An 18,855-nucleotide genomic window follows, 5' to 3' on the forward strand; every position below is an offset into this window, starting at 1 on the left:
AATTAATAATTTTAGTTCTTGGAGATAGTTGGGTAATGTTTTCCCTTTAGGCCTAGAGTTCTAGCTGGAGTTACTCTGGGGCAGGCAGCTCCAGAAATAGCCCCGTGGGTCTCCTCTGGGGTCGGGGGGCCCCTGAAGGGGCAGGTTTCCACTGATCCTGTTTCCTGTCCTAAGGCAGCTTTGAAATGAACACCCACCCCCAGGAGGGCAGCTCAAGTGTCCGCAAGAGGGGCTGATTTAAATTACAGGCATTGGTTCTCACAGAATGCTGTGTTTACGTTAGAACAAAGTGATATTTCTTTCCTTCTTTTTTTTTTTTCGAGACAGGGTCTCACTCTGTCGCCCAGGCTGGAGGGCAGTGGTGTAATCCTGGCTCGCTGCAACCTCCACTTCCCAGATTCAAGTGATTCTTGTGCCTCAGCCTCCCAAGTAGCTGGAACCACAGGTGCACGCCACTATGCCCTGATAATTTTTGTATTTTTAGTAGAGATAGGGTCTCGCCATGTTGCCCAGGCCGGTCTTTAACTCTTGGCCTCAAGTGATCCGCCTGCCTCAGCTTCCCAAAGTACTGGGATTACAGGCATGAGCCGACATGCCCAGCCTTTTCTTCTTATTTTCTTTTTTCTTAGAGACACGGTCTTACTCTGTCACCCAGGCTGGAGTGCAGTGACATGATCATAGCTCATTGCTGCCTTGAACTCCTGAGCTCAAGCAATCCTCACACCTCAGCCTCCTGAGTAGCTAGGACCACAGGTACATGCCACCATGCCTAGCTGACTTTTAAAAAATTTTTTTGTAGATATGAGGTCTTACTATGTTACCCAGGCTAGTCCAAAGATGAAGATGATTCTATGTGATTTGACCTTTTTTGTTGTTGTTATTGTTTTACTTTTTTTTGTAGAGAGAGGGTCTCATATTGTGTTGCTTAGGCTGGTCTTGAACTCCTGGGCTCAAACAATCATCCCACTTCAGCTTCCCAAAGGGGGATTACAGGAGTGAGCCACCACGCCTGGCCATGATTTCACTCTAAAACAGTGCCTACTATTACATATAGTATGTGTGTGTGCAAATCCATAAAAAGCCTTTGGCACAAGCCTGGTCCATAATAAAGTCAAAAAATGTTAGCATTTTTATATATGTAGTTAAAAAGCAAGTTGAAATATAGTATGATGCTTTTTTTTTTTCTTTTCTGAGACAGAGTCTTGCTCCATCACCCAGGCTGGAGTGCAGTGGTGCAATCTCGGCTCACTGCAACCTCTGCTTCCCAGGTTGAAGCAATTCTCCTGCCTCAGCCTCCCGAATAGCTGGGATTACAGCCGCCCGCCACCACGCCTTGCTAATTTTTTATTTGTTTATTTATTTATTTATTTTTTGTATATTTAGTAGAGACGGGGGGTTTCACCACGTTGGCCAGGCTGGTCTTGAACTCCTGACCTCGTGATCCACCCACCTCGACCTCCCAAAGTGCTGGGATTACAGGCATGAGCCACCACGCCCGACCTGATCCTATTTTTATTAAAAATGTATATACATATATATTGGTATCTGCATAGCAAAAACCATTTGAAGGGGAAGTTTGCACCCAGCAGTTAGTGGCAGTTCTCTCTATGGGAGAGGTACCATTAAAGGGGGGCTTTGTATATTTTTTAAACATTTTAAACTTTTAAAGTTACACATATGTATCACTTATGTGGAGAAAAAGATGTTGTTAAGAAAAATAAAGTAAAATAACCAGGTAACTTCCTCTTCCTCAAATACATTGATAAATACCCCCTCCTCAAAACTCATCACTTCTGGCCGGGCACGGTGGCTCACACCTGTAATCCCAGCACTTTGGGAGGCTGGGGCAGGTGGATCACGAGGTCAGGAGTTTGAGACCAGCCTGACCTACATGGTGATACCCTGTCACTACTAAAAATACAAAAATTAGCCAGGCGTGGTGGCACATGCCTGTAATCCCAGCTACTCAGGAGGCTGAGCCAGGAGAATCACTTGAACCCGGGAGGCTGAGGTTGCAGTGAGCCAAGATCGCGCCACTGCACTCCAGCCTGGGCAACGAGAGCGAAACTCTGTCTTAAACAAAAACAAAACAAAACAAAACAAAAAAAAGCTTCATCACCAGGATGGGAGTGTCTTCTAGGTCCCTCCGCTCCAGGACCTTTCTAGGCTCTGTTCATCCCCTCCACTCACACACATCTGGAAGCTCCTGGAATGGGCTTCCCTTTTTCACACCTCTGCCTTATAAAATTTCTTTCATCTGATGTCCTGGTCTATCAAAATTACAGTTCTGCCTCCTTCAGAACCCAGCTTTAATTTTTATTTTTTTAATTTGAAGACAAGGTCTTGCTGTGTTGCCCAGGCTGGAGTACAGTGGCATGATCATAACTCACTGCAGCCTCTAACTCCTGGGCTTGAGCGATCCTCCCACCTCAGCCTCCTGAATAGCTGAGACCACAGGCATGCACCACCACACTTGGCCAACTTTTTAATTTTTTTTGGAACGATGGGGTCTCATTACCTTGCCCAGGCTGGTCTTGAACTCCTGGCCTCAAGCAATCCTCCTGCCTCAGCTTCCCAAAGTGTTGGGATTACAAGCATAAGCGATTGAGCCTGGCCCAGAGCCCAGATTGAAGACAACCTTTCCAGGCTTTCTCCTCTGCCTTCCGTGGGGCTCTTAGCAGACCTTTATGTGTGTGAGTCATTCTCCAGTGTCGTTCTTTGTTTGAGTCAGCACCTGACTGCAAGAGTAGGGTTGTGTCTGATGCGACCTCCATTCCCTTGGTCCTGCGTAGTAGGACTTGGTAAAATGTTTGACTGTGTGTGGACGGGAGTTGGCACTTCATTGCTCACTTTCTAGGTTATCGAAAGCAGGCTCTGTTGGGTTAGTGTTGCCAGGGGTGGCTTCAGAGGGAGACAACAGCTCAGCTTTCCAACCTTTGTTCCCTCAGCATCCCATAAACCTAAGTGGTTTTTTTTTTTAACTTACTGTGACCTGGCAACTTGGATTGTTTAACCAAAATGGCCCGCTGGCCTCCCTCCAAGGAACACACCCGGCAGGTATTGGGTGTGGATTGTGAAAGGTCAGATTCTATCACTGTCAAGCCCAGCCTTCTGCCCAAGCTCCCGTGGAGACGTGGCAGAACCATTCAGGGGGCCGCCCTCTCCATAGAATATCAGGCAGTCATCCAAAGATGTTTATAGAGTTTATGATAACGTGGGAAAGTGCCTCTGCTCCAGAGTTAAATCTAAAAAGAATACAGCATGATTATAGCTCTGTGAAACTCGCACGTACACATACAGCCAAGGCCTGAGGGGAAGCACATCACCAGGGCAGCAGGAATTGTCTTTGGATTGGATTAGGAGGGACTGTGTTCCTTTTCTCCTTCTCTGTCATTTCTACATTTTCTAGAATAAGCATAGGGAGCAAATACATGTTTTTAATTTCTTATTAAGGTTGGAAATTTTATTTTTAAATATTATTTTCAGCCAGGTGCACTGGCTCACGTCTGTAATCCTAGGACTTTGGGAGGCCGAGGCAGGTAGATCACTTGAGGTCAGGAGTTCAAGACCACCCTGGCCAACATGGTGAAACCCCGTCTCTACTAAAAATACAAAAAAAAAAAAAAAAAAAAAATAGCCGGGCATGGAGGTGGGCACCTATAATCCCAGCTACTCCAGAGGCTGAGGCAGGAGAATCACTTGAACCTGGGAGGCAGAGGCTGCAGTGAGAGATTGCACCACTGCCCTTTAGCCTAGGCAACAGAGCGAGACCCTCTCCCCTGCCCCCCGGCAAAAAAATATTTTCCTGATCTGAGAATATCTCAGAGCTCATTCCACATCAATACACATAGATCACCTTATTTAAAAAAATTTCTTTTGAGATAGGGTTGCCCAGGCAGAAGTGCAGTGGTGTGATCATAGCTCACTGCATTGAAATCCTGGGCTCAAGTGATCCTCCCACCTCAGCCTCCCGAGTAGCTGGGACCACAGGCATGCACCACCATGCCCAGCCTGTTGTTGGTTATTTAATGGCTGAATATCATTTCATTGTTGGAAGCACCATAATAAATGTAGCCAGCCCCTCCTTGTAGGGTATGTAGGTTATTTCCAGTCTTGTCCTGCCACAAACAGCACTTCCTTGTGCATGTGTCTTTGCACTCGTGAATGGGCGTGCCCACCAGAGGACCCCCCAGAGGTGAACTGGCTAGGCAAAACGTTTGTGTGTTTAAACTGGGATAGGTGTTGTCGGTTGCTCCTCAAAGAGGTTACACCATCGTGTGTGCCCCCCATGATGGGTGGGTACACCTGCTTCCCATGCCCTTATTTGGCCAACTTTGGTAATTACACTCATACTTGTAACCCACTGAGGGCAGCTCTAACAGCATGATCAAAGAATAATGATTGCCTTGGGAGGCCGAGGCTGGCGGATCACCTGAGGTCAGGAGTTGGAGACCAGCCTGACCAATATGGTGAAACTTCATCTCTACTAAAAATACAAAAATTATCTGGGCGTGGTGGTGTGAGACTGTAGTCCCAGCTACTCGGGAGGCTGAGGCAGGGGAATCACTTGAACCCGGGAGGCAGAGGTTGCAGTGAGCCAAGATCGCACCACTGCACTCCAGCCTGGGCAACAGGAAAAAAAAAAAAAAATTTAGCAGTTTTTGGAAATATAATTCACATGCCATACAATTTACCCATTTAAAATGTACTATTCAAAGCCTTTGAGTATATTCATAAAATTATGCATCCATCACCACAACCACTTTTAGAACATTTTACCCAAAAACTAAATTCTATACCCCTTAGCCATCACGCTCTAATATACACATCCCACCCAGCCCCAGGCAAACACCAGTCCACTTTCTGCCTCTCTGGACTTGCCTTTTCTGGACGTTTTACATAAATAGAATCATACAACATGTGGCCTTTTATGTCTGGCTTCTTTTGCTAAGCATAATGTTTTTTGTTGCTTTTTTTTTTTTTTTTTTTTAGGGGCAGTTTCACTCTGTTGCCCCTGCTGGAGTGCAGTGGTGCCATCTCTGCTCACTGCAACCTCTGCCTCCCAGGTTCAAGTGATTCTCTTGCCTCAGCCTCCTGAGTAGCTGGGATTACAGGCAACATGGTGGAACCCCATCTCTACTAAAAATACAAAAAATTAGCCGGGCATGGGGGCGCACACCTGTAGTCCCAGTTACTGGGGAGGCTGAGGTGCAAGAATTGTTTAAACCTGGGAGGCAGAGATTGCAGTGAGCTGAGATTGTACCACTGCACTCCAGCCTGGGAGACAGAGCAAGACTGTGTCTCAAAAAAAAAAAAGTGCAGATATTTTGCTATTAAGATCTTAGTGTATAGTTCAGACTTTACTGTATTTCACTTTAAATATACACAAATATGGACATTTTGTTGCTACTGTAGAATCATGCTATATATGTCTTCAGTAAACAGTTTTTTTTCGGCAAGCAATCAATCATGTCTTTTCAGATCAGTAAATATGGATCTAGTGTCTTGATGGCTCTGTCAGCCATCTGTATGGCTACACCACAGTTTCTTTAAGCATTGCCTCTTGTGGGATACTTAGGCAGTTTCCACGTTTGTTTGTTTTTGAGATGGAGTTTCGCTCTTGTTGCCCAGCCTGGAGTGCAATGGCACGATCTCAGCTCACTGGAACCTCTGCCTCTCGGGTTCAAGTGATTCTCCAGCTTCAGCCTCCCAAGTAGCTGGGATTACAGGCATGCACCACCATGCCTGACTAATTTTGCATTTTTTAGTGGAGATGGGGTTTCTCCATGTTGGTCAGGCTGGTCTCGAACTCCTGACGTCAGGTGATCTGCCTGCCTCAGCCTCCCAAAGTGTTGGGACTACAGGCGTGAGCCACCGTGTCTGGCCAGTTTGTTTGTTTTTTAAGAGATAGGGTCTCATGCTGTTGCCTAGGCTGGAGTGCAGTGGCACAATTATGGGTCACTGTAGCCTCGACCTCCTGAGCTCAAGTGATCCTCCCACCCCAGCTCCCCAGGTAGTTGGGACTAAAGGCATGCGCCATCATGCCTGGCTAATTTTTGTATTTTTTTTTTTTTTAGAAATGGGGTCTTGCTATGCTGCCCAGGCTGCTCTGGAACTCCAAGTGTCAAGTGATCCTCCTGCCTTGGCCTCCCAAATTGCTGGGATCACAGGCATGACCACTGTGCCTGGTTTCCAGTTTTTTGCTGCTGTATTCCATGCTGGGTTCCACGGATAATTGTACCAAACCTCTAAGTGCACGTGGCATAGATTGTGGCCTCTACACACCACTGTTGGACTCTTTCCATTCCAGAGCCTCACTGTGTTCCCCCACTTCTTCCCGCTTCTTTTATTTGAACCCTTGAGTTTGGTTAAGCCTATTACCGCTCTGCAGGAGGGGAGAGTAGTTGGGCTGTCTCTGAGTTGTATTTCTTTTTTTTTTTTTTGCCTCGACTTCCCAGGTTCAGGTGATCCTTCCACCTCAGCCTCCTGAGTAGCTATTACTACAGGCGCATGGCACCATGCCTGGCTAATTTTTTATATTTGTAGTAGAGGCAGGGTTTCGCCATGTTGCCTAGACTTCTGAGCTGTATTTCATAAAGTCTGCAGAAGTGATGATGGGGGAAAAAATGATTTTATAACATGAAGTGACAGTAACAGGTGATAAAGGCTTGGGTGAGTCACTGGATGTGTCCTCAAGTAAGATCCAGGGGCCTTGATTACTGTGATAATGGCAATAATAACAGTAATATAAAATTGGCAACAACAGTGATAACATCCCACGTGCCAAAACATTTGCAAACACATTGCCGGCACTCCACCCTCACTCCTGGCATACTCGATGAAGTAAATTATTATTACTATAGTAATCATTATTATTATTTCCATCTCCCTTTCCTGGTATATAATTATTATTTCACTATTATTTATTTTTATTTTGTACTCTCAGACTTTGAAGAACCACAGCCTTTCTATTCTGTAGCCAGAATTATATTTTCCTTTTTTTATGAAATATCCACAGACCTCTTTTTTTTTTTTTTTTTTTTTTTTGAGACAAGAGTCTTGCTCTGTCACCCAGGCTGTAGTGCAGTGGTGCAATCTCAGCTCATTGCAACCTCCACCTCCTGGGTTCAAGCGATTCTCATGCCTCAGCCTCCTGAGTAGCTGGGAGCACAGGCACATGTCACCACGCCCAGCTAATTTTTATATTTTTTGTAGAGAGGGGGTTTCACCATGTTCACCAGACTGGTCTCAAACTCCTGGCCCCAAGTGTTCCGCCTATGTCGGCCTCCCAAAGTGCTAGGATTACAGGCATGAGCCACCACACCCGGCCCATAGCCCTCTGTTCTATGTAAGATTAATTAACCTACTCAACAACTGAGTTCCGGAATCCTTAGAAATAGAAGATATTAGAGCTGGCACGGCCTTAAGAATCATCTAACCTGGCCAGGCGCAGTGGCTTATGTCTGTAATCCCAGCACTTTGGGAGGCCAAGACAGGTGGATCACTTGAGTCCGGGAGTTTGAGACCAGCCTGGGCAACATGGTGAAACTCTGTCTCTACAAAAATACAAAAAATTAGCCAGGCGTGGTGGCGTGTGCCCATAGGCCCAGCTACCCAGGAGGTTGAGGTGGAGGTTGAGGTTTCAGTGAGCCATGATTGCATTACTGCACTGCAGGCTGCGCAACAGAGTGAAACCCTGTCTCAAAAAAAAAAGAAAAGAAGAAAACTCGTCTAACCCAGTAATTTTTGTTTCTTAACTTTGATTTACACAGGCATTACCTAAATACATTCTCATTGTAAAAAGAATGCAAACAACATAGATAAACTGAGGTCTCCTTGAGCAACTTCTTATCCCTTTCTATTCCCAGAGATAAGAATTATATTAGTTTCATATAAATTACTTTTCAGACCTCTTTTTGTGCATTTGCATATAAGTATACATTTGTGTGTATGTCTACAGACACACACATCCTTAGAAAATCCATGGTATTGATTTGTGGGTTTCCTCCACCAGTAAGTGGTATCATAGTGTTTGTATTGTTCTGTAACTTGCTTTTTTCCCCCTAAACAATAGGTCTTAGAAATTGCCCGTGCTGGGTGCGGTGGCTCACGCCTGTAATCTCAGCACTTTGGGAGGCCAAGGTGAGTGGATCACCCGAGGCCAGGAGTTCAAGACCAGCCTGACCAATATGGTGAAACCTGATCTCTACTAAAAATACAAAAATTAGCCGGGTGTGGTGGCACTCACCTGTAATCCCAGATACTCAGGCAGCTGAGACAAAATTGCTTGAACCCAGGAGACGGAGGTTGCAGTGAGCAGAGATGGCGCCACTGCACTCCAGCCTGGACGACAGAGTGAGACCACGTCCCCCACTCCCTGCCCGGGGGGAATACAAAGATCACCCGTGCTAGCATCTTATTTTGAGTATACCAAGTGTATGTGATCATCCCCCTACAGATGGGCAGTTTGTACTGCCTGATCATTATGGCATTATAAGTGCTGACCTTGAGGCTAGAGTTCAAGACCACCCTGGACAACATAGAGAGACTGTCATCTCTACACACACACAATTTTTTAAATTAGCTGGGCATGATGGTGAGCACCCATAGTCCCAGCTACCTGGGAGGCTGAGTTGAGAAGATTCGTTGAGCCCAGGAGTTGGAGGCTTCAGTGAGCTATGATCCCACCACTGCACTTCAGCCTAGGCAACAAAGTAATAAATACCTGGTCTCAAAAAAAAAGAAAAAAGAAAAAAAAAAAAAAAAAGCACTGATCATCCTTGGACCAGCTTACCTGGACACACCTGGGTAGGTGATAGGAATGGCTGGGTCAGAAGTCGGTGCAGAAGAAGGTTCATAGCCACTGCCAGGTGGCTCTCAAAGATGGCAGTACCTGCTTCCATTCCCCACCTGATGGTAACGTTACTGGTGATTTGTAGCTCCGGCAGGAGTCACCCATCATAAGCACTGCTACCCCAGTGAGCCACTGTTTTTGGTGGGAGTGTGTCTACCCTGGGTGCAGGGGCCACAAAAAAGTGGACCACCAGCAGCCAAAACCTTCTTCATCCTTGTTTGTAAACAAGGAAATGGAGGTTCCCACAGCCAGTCAGTAGTGAGCTGGAACCAGAGTCAGGGACATGAATGTTAGTACAGTACTTTTTATACTGTGCTTATTAAAAAAAAAAAAAAAGTTAGTTGCATTAATCCCACCTGTTGCCAATAAGGTCTGGCATGACTCTGTTCTGGGTTTGGAAAAAAGGTAATTTTTATCCTATGAAATACCACACCCTCTAATTCTGCAGTACTTTCCTCCCTGTTTTGTGGTTGGTGCCACGGCATCCAGCCAGGAGGTAATTTCTGTTGCTAATCTTCACTGAATGGGGACGGTCCCTGTTAGTGGCTTAGGGAGTGGCGGAGTCGTTTGAGAGAGGCACTGTCAGAGAATTGTGTGTCGTAGACAGAGAACAGGGTACCTGTACAGACATGCTTGGAAGGGTGGCCTGCTGAATTCTCAACCCTGCAGGCTCTCCTGACAGGTGGAGGTCGAAGGCTGTCCCTGCCATTTGTAGCAGCCGGAATATGAGCTGAGACTGGTGCTTTAAGGTACGGGGATTGGGCTGGGCGTGGTGGCTCATGCCTGTAATCCCAGTGCTTTGGAAGGACAAGGCAGGAGGATCACTTGAGCCCAGAAGTTTGAGAACAGCCTGGGCAACATACCGAGATCCTGTCTGTACAGAAATTTAAAAAATTAGCCAGGCATGATGGCAAGCGCCTGTCATCCCAGCTATTCGTGAAGCTGAAGCAGGAGGATCACTTGAACCCAGGAGTTTGAGGCTGCGGTGAGCTATGATCATGCCACTGCATTCCAGCCTGAGTGACAGAGCAAGACCCTGTCTCTTTAAGAGAAAAAGTACAGGGGCCAGGCTCATGCCTGTAATCCCAGCACTTTGGGAGGCCGAGGCAGGCGGATCACAAGGTCAAGAGATTGAGACCATCCTGGCCAACATGGTGAAACCCTGTCTCTACTAAAAATACAATAATTAGCTGGGCGTGGTGGCGCAAGCCTGTAGTCCCAGCTACTCAGGAGGCTGAGGCAGGAGAATCGCTTGAACCCAGGAGGCAGAGGTTGCAGTGAGCCGAGATCATGCCACTTCACTCCAGCCTGGTGACAGAGCCAGACTCCATCTCAAAAAAAAAAAAAAGTACAGGGACCGAAATTCAGAAAAATGTTTTAGACGTACACATGTCTGCTGTGGGGTTATTTACAACAGGGAGCAATCAGTGACAAGCTTGAAGTCTAACAGTGGAGAGCAACAGGTGAATAATCAAGTCAATAACAAAAAAGTTATACAGTAGATTATTATGCAACTATTAAAGCAGGATGCAAATAACTTATAAATTTTATAGTTATCTGATGTACTGTCTGTGCCAAAAGAATTTTAGTGATTTGTTTACTGCTTCTTGGAGTATAACTTGGGATAAATTTTTTGGCGGAGAACTCAGTCATTTCTAGATTTTAAATGTGATCCAGCAGTTACATTTCCCAAAAAATATGTACTACTGAGATCTTGCACAAGCGCCCAAGATTTGGATAGGAAGATGTTCACTTCAGCACTGTTTGTACTAGGAAATGTTGGAGGGAACCCAAATATTATTCAATTGGAGGTTAGACAAATACCTTAAGGTACATTTATATAATTATATATCTGGTAGTTCTGGAAATGAAAGGAGGTTACCCCAGCCAGTCTGCACATATGACATGGAAAGATGTCCAAGATCTTACATTAAGAAAAGTCAGATGCACAACAGAACATGTGGTGTGGTCCAATTGCTCTTTCTTTTTATTTTGTTTTATTTTTATTTTTTTGAGATGGAGTCTCACTGTGTCGCCCAGGCTGGAGTGTAGTTGTGCTCTCTTGCCTCACTGCAACCTCCGCCTCCTGGGTTCAAGCGATTCTCCTGCCTCAGCCTCCCAAGTAGCTGGGATTACAGGCTCGTGCCACCATGCCCAGCTAATTTTTGTATTTTTAGTAGTGACAGGGTTTTACCATGTTGGCCAGGCTGGTATCAAACTCCTGACCTTGTGATCTGCCTGCCTCAGCCTCCCAAAGTGCTGGGATTACAGGTGTGAGCCACCGCACCCGGCCTAAACTGCTCTTAAATATGTGTTTATGTTCACAGAGGCATAGGAAAAAATTTTGCAGAATGTCTACATCAACTGTCAGCTGTGGTTTTCAGAGGAAGTGGATTAGGGAGGACTTCCGCTTTCTAATTCAGAGTTCTATAGTGCTTGCAGTTTTTATGTGATGTGGATCATACTTTGGAATCAGAAAAAAAAAATTGAGATCACTAAATAAAGCACAAAATCCCATTGACCCACTCTCCTGTAAGGAGGTAAATTATATTTTATGGTATGATACCAATCTTATTAAAAAATGCATGTAGGCCGGGCAAGGTGGCCACGCCTGTAATCCCAGCACTTTGGGAGGCCAAGGCGGGTGGATCACCTGAGGTCAGGAGTTCGAGACTAGCCTGGCCAACATGGTGAAACCCCGTCTCTACTAAAAATACAAAAATTAGCCAGGCATGTTGGCTCACGCCTGTAATCCCAGCTACTCAGGAGGCTGAGGCAGGAAAATTGCTTGAACCCAGGAGGTTGCAGTGAGCTGAGATCACCCCACTGCACTCTAGCCTGGGTGACAGAGGGAGACTGTCTCAAAAAAAAAAAAAAAAAAAAAAAAAAACATATAGAAGATCTGGAAAAGAATTAGTCTACGGCATTGCTCCAGTGGATGGTATATGGTGGATTTGACTTTTGTCTTCTGTATTCTCCAACTTTTAAATTAAGTCTAAATTAGCTACCAAAATAGAAGAAAAGAATTACAGGCTTTATTTTTTGAACTCTGCAGAGGTAAAAAAAGCCCCAGCAGGCTAGGCGCAGCAGCTCATCTCTGTAATCCTAGTTCCTTGGGAGGTTGAGGCAGGAGGATCACTTGAGGCCAGGAGTTCGAGACCAGCCTGGGCAACAAACATAGTGCAACCCCGTCTCTGCAAAATAAAAATAAAAAAGCTGGGCATGGTGACACACAAGTGTAGTCCCAGCTACTCAGGAGGCTGAGGCAGGAAGATCGCTTGAGCCCAGGAGTTTTGAGGTTGCAGAGAGCTATGATCACACTACCACCACGTAGCCTGGACAACAGAGAGAGACCTTATTCCTATTTAAAAAACAAAACAAAACAAAAACCCAAAAACAAAAGAAAGCCCTAGAGAGAGTGAGAGGCCTGGGCTCTGTGTGTGTGTATTGGAAGGCCCAGCTCCACTGCCTGAGCTGCTTCTATTTTGAGCAGGACCCAGTGCTGGGGATGAGGTGAAGCCCTGTTTGGGCTGAGTCCTTGGGAAGCTGGACTCTTTTTTTTTTGGGTACAGAGTCTCGCTCTGTCACCCAGGCTGGAGTGCAGTGGCCTGATCTCCATTCACTGCAACCTCCACCTCCTGGTTCAAGCGATTTTCCTGCCTCAGCCTCCCGAGTATCTGGGATTACAGATATGCACCCAGCTTTTTTTTTTTTTTAAAGTAGAGACGGGGTTTCACCACGTTGGCCAGGCTGGTCTCGAGCTCCTGACCTTGGATGATCCATCTGCCTCGGCCTCCCAAAGTGCTGGGATTACAGGCGTGAGCCACCATGCCTGGCTACTCTCAATAGGTTTTGATAGATTTGGGAGTTCTTTTGGGCCATCATAATGATGGGGTGGTGGGCACTGCTGGCATAGAGTTAGGGAAGGCCGGGAATGCCAGCAACCCTGAAACAGGGCTGTTCTGCACGATGAATTTTCCTGCATCCCACAAGATCTTGGAACAGCTCATGGGAATCGTTTCATAATTATCTGAGGCCAGAGTTAAATGCTATGTTATGTGTAAAGGCGGCATATCCTTTGGGAGGCTGAGATGGGAGGATTGCTTGAAGTTCAAGACCAGCCTGGGCAATATGGTGAGACCCTGTCCCTACAGAAAATTAAAAAATTAACCAGGTATGGTGGCTCAGCCTGGGGTCCTAGCTACTCAGGAGGCTGAGGTGAGAGGATCACCTGAGCCGTGATCATGCCACTGCACTCCGGCCTGGGGACAGGGTGAGACCCCGTCTCTTGAAAAAAAAATAAAAAATAAAAAAGGCAACATATCTTTGGCATGGTTCTAGCTCTGAGCTTAGAAATTTATGTTATCTATGAATTTCACATAGGGCAGTAAAATGGGGTGTTATATAATATTTATTATAAAAAGAGGTCATTGGGTCTGGTAAGGTCAAGAATCTCCAGCAGAGATGCAGCCTATTTTTTTTTTTTTTTTTTTTTTTTTTCTGAGACAGGGTCTCCCTCTGTCACTCAGGCTGGAGTGCAATGGCACAATCTCGGCTCACTACAACCTCTGCCTCCTGGGTTCAAGCGATTCTCCTCTCTCAGCCTCCCGAGTAGCTGGGATTACAAGCATGTGCCACCACGCCCAGCTAATTTTTGTATTTTTAGTAGAGACAGGGTTTCACCGTGTTGGCCACACTGGTCTCAAACTCTTGACCTCAGGTAAACCACCTGCCTCGGCCTCCCAAAATGCTGGGATTACAGGCACGAGCCACTGCACCCAGCCCAGCCTAGAAAAGTTTTATACCCCTGATGGTGTGTGAGGGTACCCGTTCCCTGATATCCGGGCCAGCACTCGCTAAAATGTTTCATCTCATTAAAATAATTGCCAGCCTGCTGTAATCCCAGCACTTTGGGAGGCCGAGGCTGGTGGATCACTTGAGGTCAGGAGTTTGACACCAGCCTGGCCAACATGACGAAACCCCGTCTCTACCAAAAAGTACAAAAATTAGCCAGGTATAGTGGTGTGCACCTGTAGGTCCAGCTACTCCCAAGGCTGAGGTGGGAGAATCGCTTGAATCCAGGAGGCAGAGGTTGCAGTGAGCCGAGATTGCACCACTGCACACCAGCCTCGGCGACAAAGTAAGACCCTGTCTCAAAAAAAAAAAAAAAAAAAAGAGGCCGGGCACAGTGGCTCACGCCTGTAATGTCAGCACTTTGGGAGGCCAAGGCGGGTGGATCACTTGAGGTCAGGAGTTCGAGACCAGCCAGGCCAATGTGGTGAAACTTTGTTTCTACCAAAAAATGCAAAAAGTAGCCGTGCGTGGTGGCGGGCGCCTATAATCTCAGCTACTTGGGAGGCTGAGGCATGAGAATCGCTTGAACCCGGGAGGTGGAGGTTGCAGCGAGCCAAGATCACATCACTGCACTCCAGCCTGGGTGACAGAGTGAGACCCTGTTTCTGTATATATATATACGTTATACTCTGTTTCTATATATGTATTGTGTGTGTGTGTGTGTATGTATATATCCTATATAATATATATATAATGAAATGTTAGCCAACCTGAATGGGGGAATGGTATCCTATTTTCATTCTCAACTCTTTGATCCAAGCGTTGTGTAGTTAAGATGTGCCATTTCTGCCCACAGGGAGGCTGTGCCTGTGAGTGCAGATAGGTTCTTTTGGGGACTGTGTTCCTGAAAGGCTACTAGACAGGAGTCTCTCTCTGTCCTGATACTGTCTGCCTCTCCAGAGGAAATAACAGGGCAGGAGGAGTCCACGCTGTCCCCAAAGCCCCTGACCTGGGCCTGATGTTCCTACCTTCTCCTTTGCCTTCCACAGGAAGCCTGGAAGCACGCAATCCAGAAGGCCAAGCACATGCCCGACCCCTGGGCTGAGTTCCACCTGGAAGATATTGCCACCGAACGTGCTACTCGACACAGGTCAGCAGCTTGTTTGGGGTCCTGAGGAGTCCTGGGGGCTATACGTCCAGCTTCTGTTCCCAATCAGTGAGGCCTAAGTACTCTTGGGGGTCAGGGGAAGGGAGTAATCATAACAGCAGCTAATACTGGCATGCTAATGCGTGCTTAAGGCCCGGTGCATTACCTCACTGAATCCTTCTCGTGGTTCTCACAAGGTACCTATTAGACAGGCTAGACTGAGCTAGTTTTTTTAAATTGTTGCAGATCTCTGGCCGGGTGAGGTGGCTCTCACCTGTAATCCCAGCACTTTGGGAGGCTGAGGTGGGCAGATCACTTGAGGTCAGGAGTTCAAGACCAGCCTGGCCAACATGGTGAAACCCCATCTCTACTAAAAATACAAAAATTAGCCATAGCCAAGCGTGGTGGCTGGCACCTGTAATCCCAGCTACTCAGGAGGCTGAGGCAGGAGAATCGCTTGAACTCAGGAAGTGGAGGTTGCAGTGAGCTGATATAGCACCGCTGCACTCCAACCTGGGCGTCAGAGTAACACTCCATGTCAAAAATAAAATAAAATTGTTGCAAATCTCTGAAACATTTTCCAATATATTGATTGAAGAAAGTCCATTTATAAGTAGACCCACGCACTTCAAACCCATGTCATTCAAGCATCAACTATACTTGCCCTGGGCCGGTGCAAACTGTGCAGCTCTGGAGAGCTTTCCTCCCTCTGAGCCTAGGGGAGGTTAACCTGCCAGGCCTCTGCTTGTTTTTCCCGGTGGAGGCATCAGGCTCTGGGAAACCTGTTCTCACCGAGGGTGGGGTGTTCTGGAGTCTGCCCCGGCTGAGAGGTGCGCTAAGGGAAACCTCCAACTAGAGTTAAGAACACCTCAGCCCGGAGGGAGGTTTCAAACTTTAGGGATCCATTGAGCTGAGGAGATTTCCACCAGGCAAACTTGTGTGAGGCCTGGCCAGGCCCAGGGGCTGATTTACTCTGGGAAAGGAGAGATGGAAATGTTCCCTGAACCCTCTCCAAGCTCTCTCTGCCTTAGGTATGCACCTATCTGTGGCAAAAACAAACTTAATTTAACCTACTGTACCCTTACAACACAGAATGCTTCTGTGAGCTCAAAATGTGTGGCGGTTTCTCCCCACCCACAAGCAAGTAATCAGCTCTGCAGTGGACACCAGCAGATGTGCGTCTAATTCTGTTCCTCTAATTGAAGGAATTAGAGGAGTTTTGAATTGGGTATCCTATGATTCAATTCAATTCTGACACCATCTACCTGGAGATAGCATCAGATCCCACAGGTTGGAGGCTCAGTCCTACAAGACCGTCCCCAACTTTCACTGCTGATCGCAAGCCCGAAGTGGTTTCACCTGTGCTTCTGACCAGCTATAAATCAGGGTTCCCATGAACCCCTCCTTGGGTTTGATTAACTTGCTGGAGCAGCTCACGGAACTCAGGGAAACACTTACTCATATTTACTGGTTTATTATAAAGGATGTTACAAAGGGTACAGAAGAAGACTGGGCATGGTGGCTCATGCCTGTAATCCCAGCACTTTGGGAGGCCGAGGTGAGTGGATCACTTGAGGTCAGGAGTTCGAGACCAGCCTGACCAACATGGTGAAACCCCATCTCTTCTAAAAATTTAGCCGGGTGTGGTGGTAGGCGCCTGTAATCCCAGCTACTCAGGAGGCTGAGGCAGGAGACTTGCTTGAACCCTGGGAGACAGAGGTTGCAGTGAGCTGAGATCGTGCCACTACACTCCAGCCTGGGTGACAGAGTGAGACTCAGTCTTAAAAAAAAAAAAAAAAAAAAAGACGTCACTTTGGAGATTCCAGGGACTTTCAGAGTTGCATGCCAGGAAATGGAATCTAAAACAAAATATATGTTTACCATCACACAACCTGGTACTGGGGCTCAGAAAATGATACCCCAAAGTGAAGGCTTCAGAAATAGCCTCTCTCTGATCATCTCCTGCCCTCCTGTCTCTCACCCCTTGTTGTCTCCTTAAGCAAGCCATTGAAACTAGAATTGGCCGGGTGCGATGGCTCACGCCTGTAATCCCAACACTTTGGGAGGCTGAGGCAGGCGGATCATGAGATCAGGAGTTTGAGACCAGCCTGGCCAATGTGATGAAACCCCATCTCTACTAAAAATACAAAAATTAGTTGGGCACGGTGGCATGCGCCTGTAATCCCAGCTACTCGGGAGGCTAAGGCAGGAGAATCGCTTGAACCCAGGAGACAGGTTGCAGTGAGCTGAGTTCGCCCCACTGCACTCCAGCCTGGGTGACAGAGCGAGACTCCATCTCAAAAAAAAAAAAGAAACTAGAATTGCCCTTGCCCACTACCAGTCATAGAAACTAGGACCCCTTTTTCCCAAAGCAAGCCATAAAGCTTAAAAATATTACTCTAGGCCAGGCGCAGTGGCTAACGCCTGTAATCCCAGCACTTTGGGAGGCTGAGGCAGGTGGATCACTTGAGGCCAGGAGTTCAAGATCAGCCTGGCCAACATGGTGAAACTCCATCTCTACAAAAATACAAAAAAAAAAAAATTAGCTGGCTATGGTGGCAGGCACACCTGTAATCCCAGCTACTCGGAAGGCTGGAGCAGGAGAACCACTTGAACCCAAGAAGTGGAGGTTGTAGTGAGCCAAGATTGCTCCACTGCACTCCAGCCTGGGTGACGGGGAGATTCTGTGTCAAAAAAAAAAAAAAAAAAAAAATTCTCTAACCTTACATGAATTTTCTGTGCAATAGCTGGCCACAAATAAATTATGGAATGAGACCCTCATTCCAAAGGGGTCCTACTCCATACACAAGAGAAGGAAATGCTATAACAGAGTGGCCAAGAAGAATCGGAACAGGCCTTGCTGGCCAACTCAGTCTGTTACCATTAGCTCATCTCCTTTTTGCCCAATCACATTGCTTCACGCCATCCCTGCTTCACTGAACCTCAGCATAAAATCGGATTGGTTCTTCTGTATCTTTGAGTCTTCATTCTGAAGGCTTCCGTGTCACATAAAACTGGGCTGTTGTCCATGACCCTTATGATGGGGAGGAAAGAGATCACTCCTTTCTACCCGTACACCGGCAGCCCTTCTCCTGTCTAGACTCAGAGACAGGACCCTTACCCTCCACTGTGTGTGGCTGTTACTTCTCGGGAGATGTGCCCAGCTGCCTGGCAAGATCGAGGGCACCATCACCACCTCCCCTCCCTGGGCCATGCCGTTTGTTACGGAGACCAGTTATGATCAGCATATTATTTATTCAGTCATTCATCCACCTTGTATATTTATTTTATGTATGTATTTATTTTTATTTTTTATCTTTTGAGACGGAGTCTCGCTCTGTCACCCAGGCTGGAGTGCAATGGTGCAATCTCGGCTCACTGCGACCTCCGCCTCCCGGGTTCAAGCGATTCTCCTGCCTCAGCCTCCTGAGTAGCTGGGATTACAGGCATGCACCACCATGCTCGGCTAATTTTTGTATTTTTAGTGCAGACAGAGTTTCACCTTGTTGGTCAGGCTGATCTCGAACTCCTGACCTCATGATCCGCCTGCCCCAGCCTCCCAAAGTGCTGGGATTACGGGCGTGAACCACCAAGTCCGGCCATGTATATTTATTAAGCATCCACACACACTGGGTCCAGGTGACTAAGACAGACATGGGTCTGCTTTTGTGGGGTTACAGTCCAGTGGGGGCCCCAGATGCAGAACAAGCCAGTAAACAGCACAGCAGTGAGTGCTGGGGATATGGAAATGGGGGACATGGTAGAGAGGGAACAGTGGGTTTGAGGAAAGGATTGAGACCAGTGTGTTGGGACGTGGGAGGGAGGGACAGTGTCTCCAACCCAACCCAGGAGGTTGGCTGGGCTATGGGCCAAGGTGGAGAGTGGGTTGGTTCTGAGGTCAGTGGGGAGCCCAGAAGGGTCTTTGACCTTTAGCCAGTGAGAAACAGGACCACGTGATGGACGCTGTGCCCCGTGGTGGATGGGTCTCTGCAGGTACAACGCCGTCACCGGGGAATGGCTGGATGATGAAGTTCTGATCAAGATGGCATCTCAGGTGAGC

General features: G+C 47.0%; 1 protein-coding gene across 3 annotated transcripts in view; it reads left to right on the top strand.

Annotated features, from left to right (window-relative positions):
• The window catches only part of EEF2K (eukaryotic elongation factor 2 kinase), an 82,521-nt gene that overhangs the window by 23,656 nt on the left and 40,010 nt on the right, over window positions 1-18,855 (top strand). For all 3 annotated transcript variants that reach the window (XM_001161085.7, XM_009430480.5, XM_016928670.4), the window contains exons 3-4: window positions 14,698-14,798; window positions 18,789-18,849. In XM_001161085.7, the coding sequence (XP_001161085.4) occupies window positions 14,698-14,798; window positions 18,789-18,849 (162 nt within the window). The remainder of the gene's footprint in view (window positions 1-14,697; window positions 14,799-18,788; window positions 18,850-18,855) is intronic.

Source organism: Pan troglodytes, chromosome 18 (genome assembly GCF_028858775.2).
Source record: "Pan troglodytes isolate AG18354 chromosome 18, NHGRI_mPanTro3-v2.0_pri, whole genome shotgun sequence".
Taxonomy (NCBI): Eukaryota; Metazoa; Chordata; class Mammalia; order Primates; family Hominidae; genus Pan; species Pan troglodytes.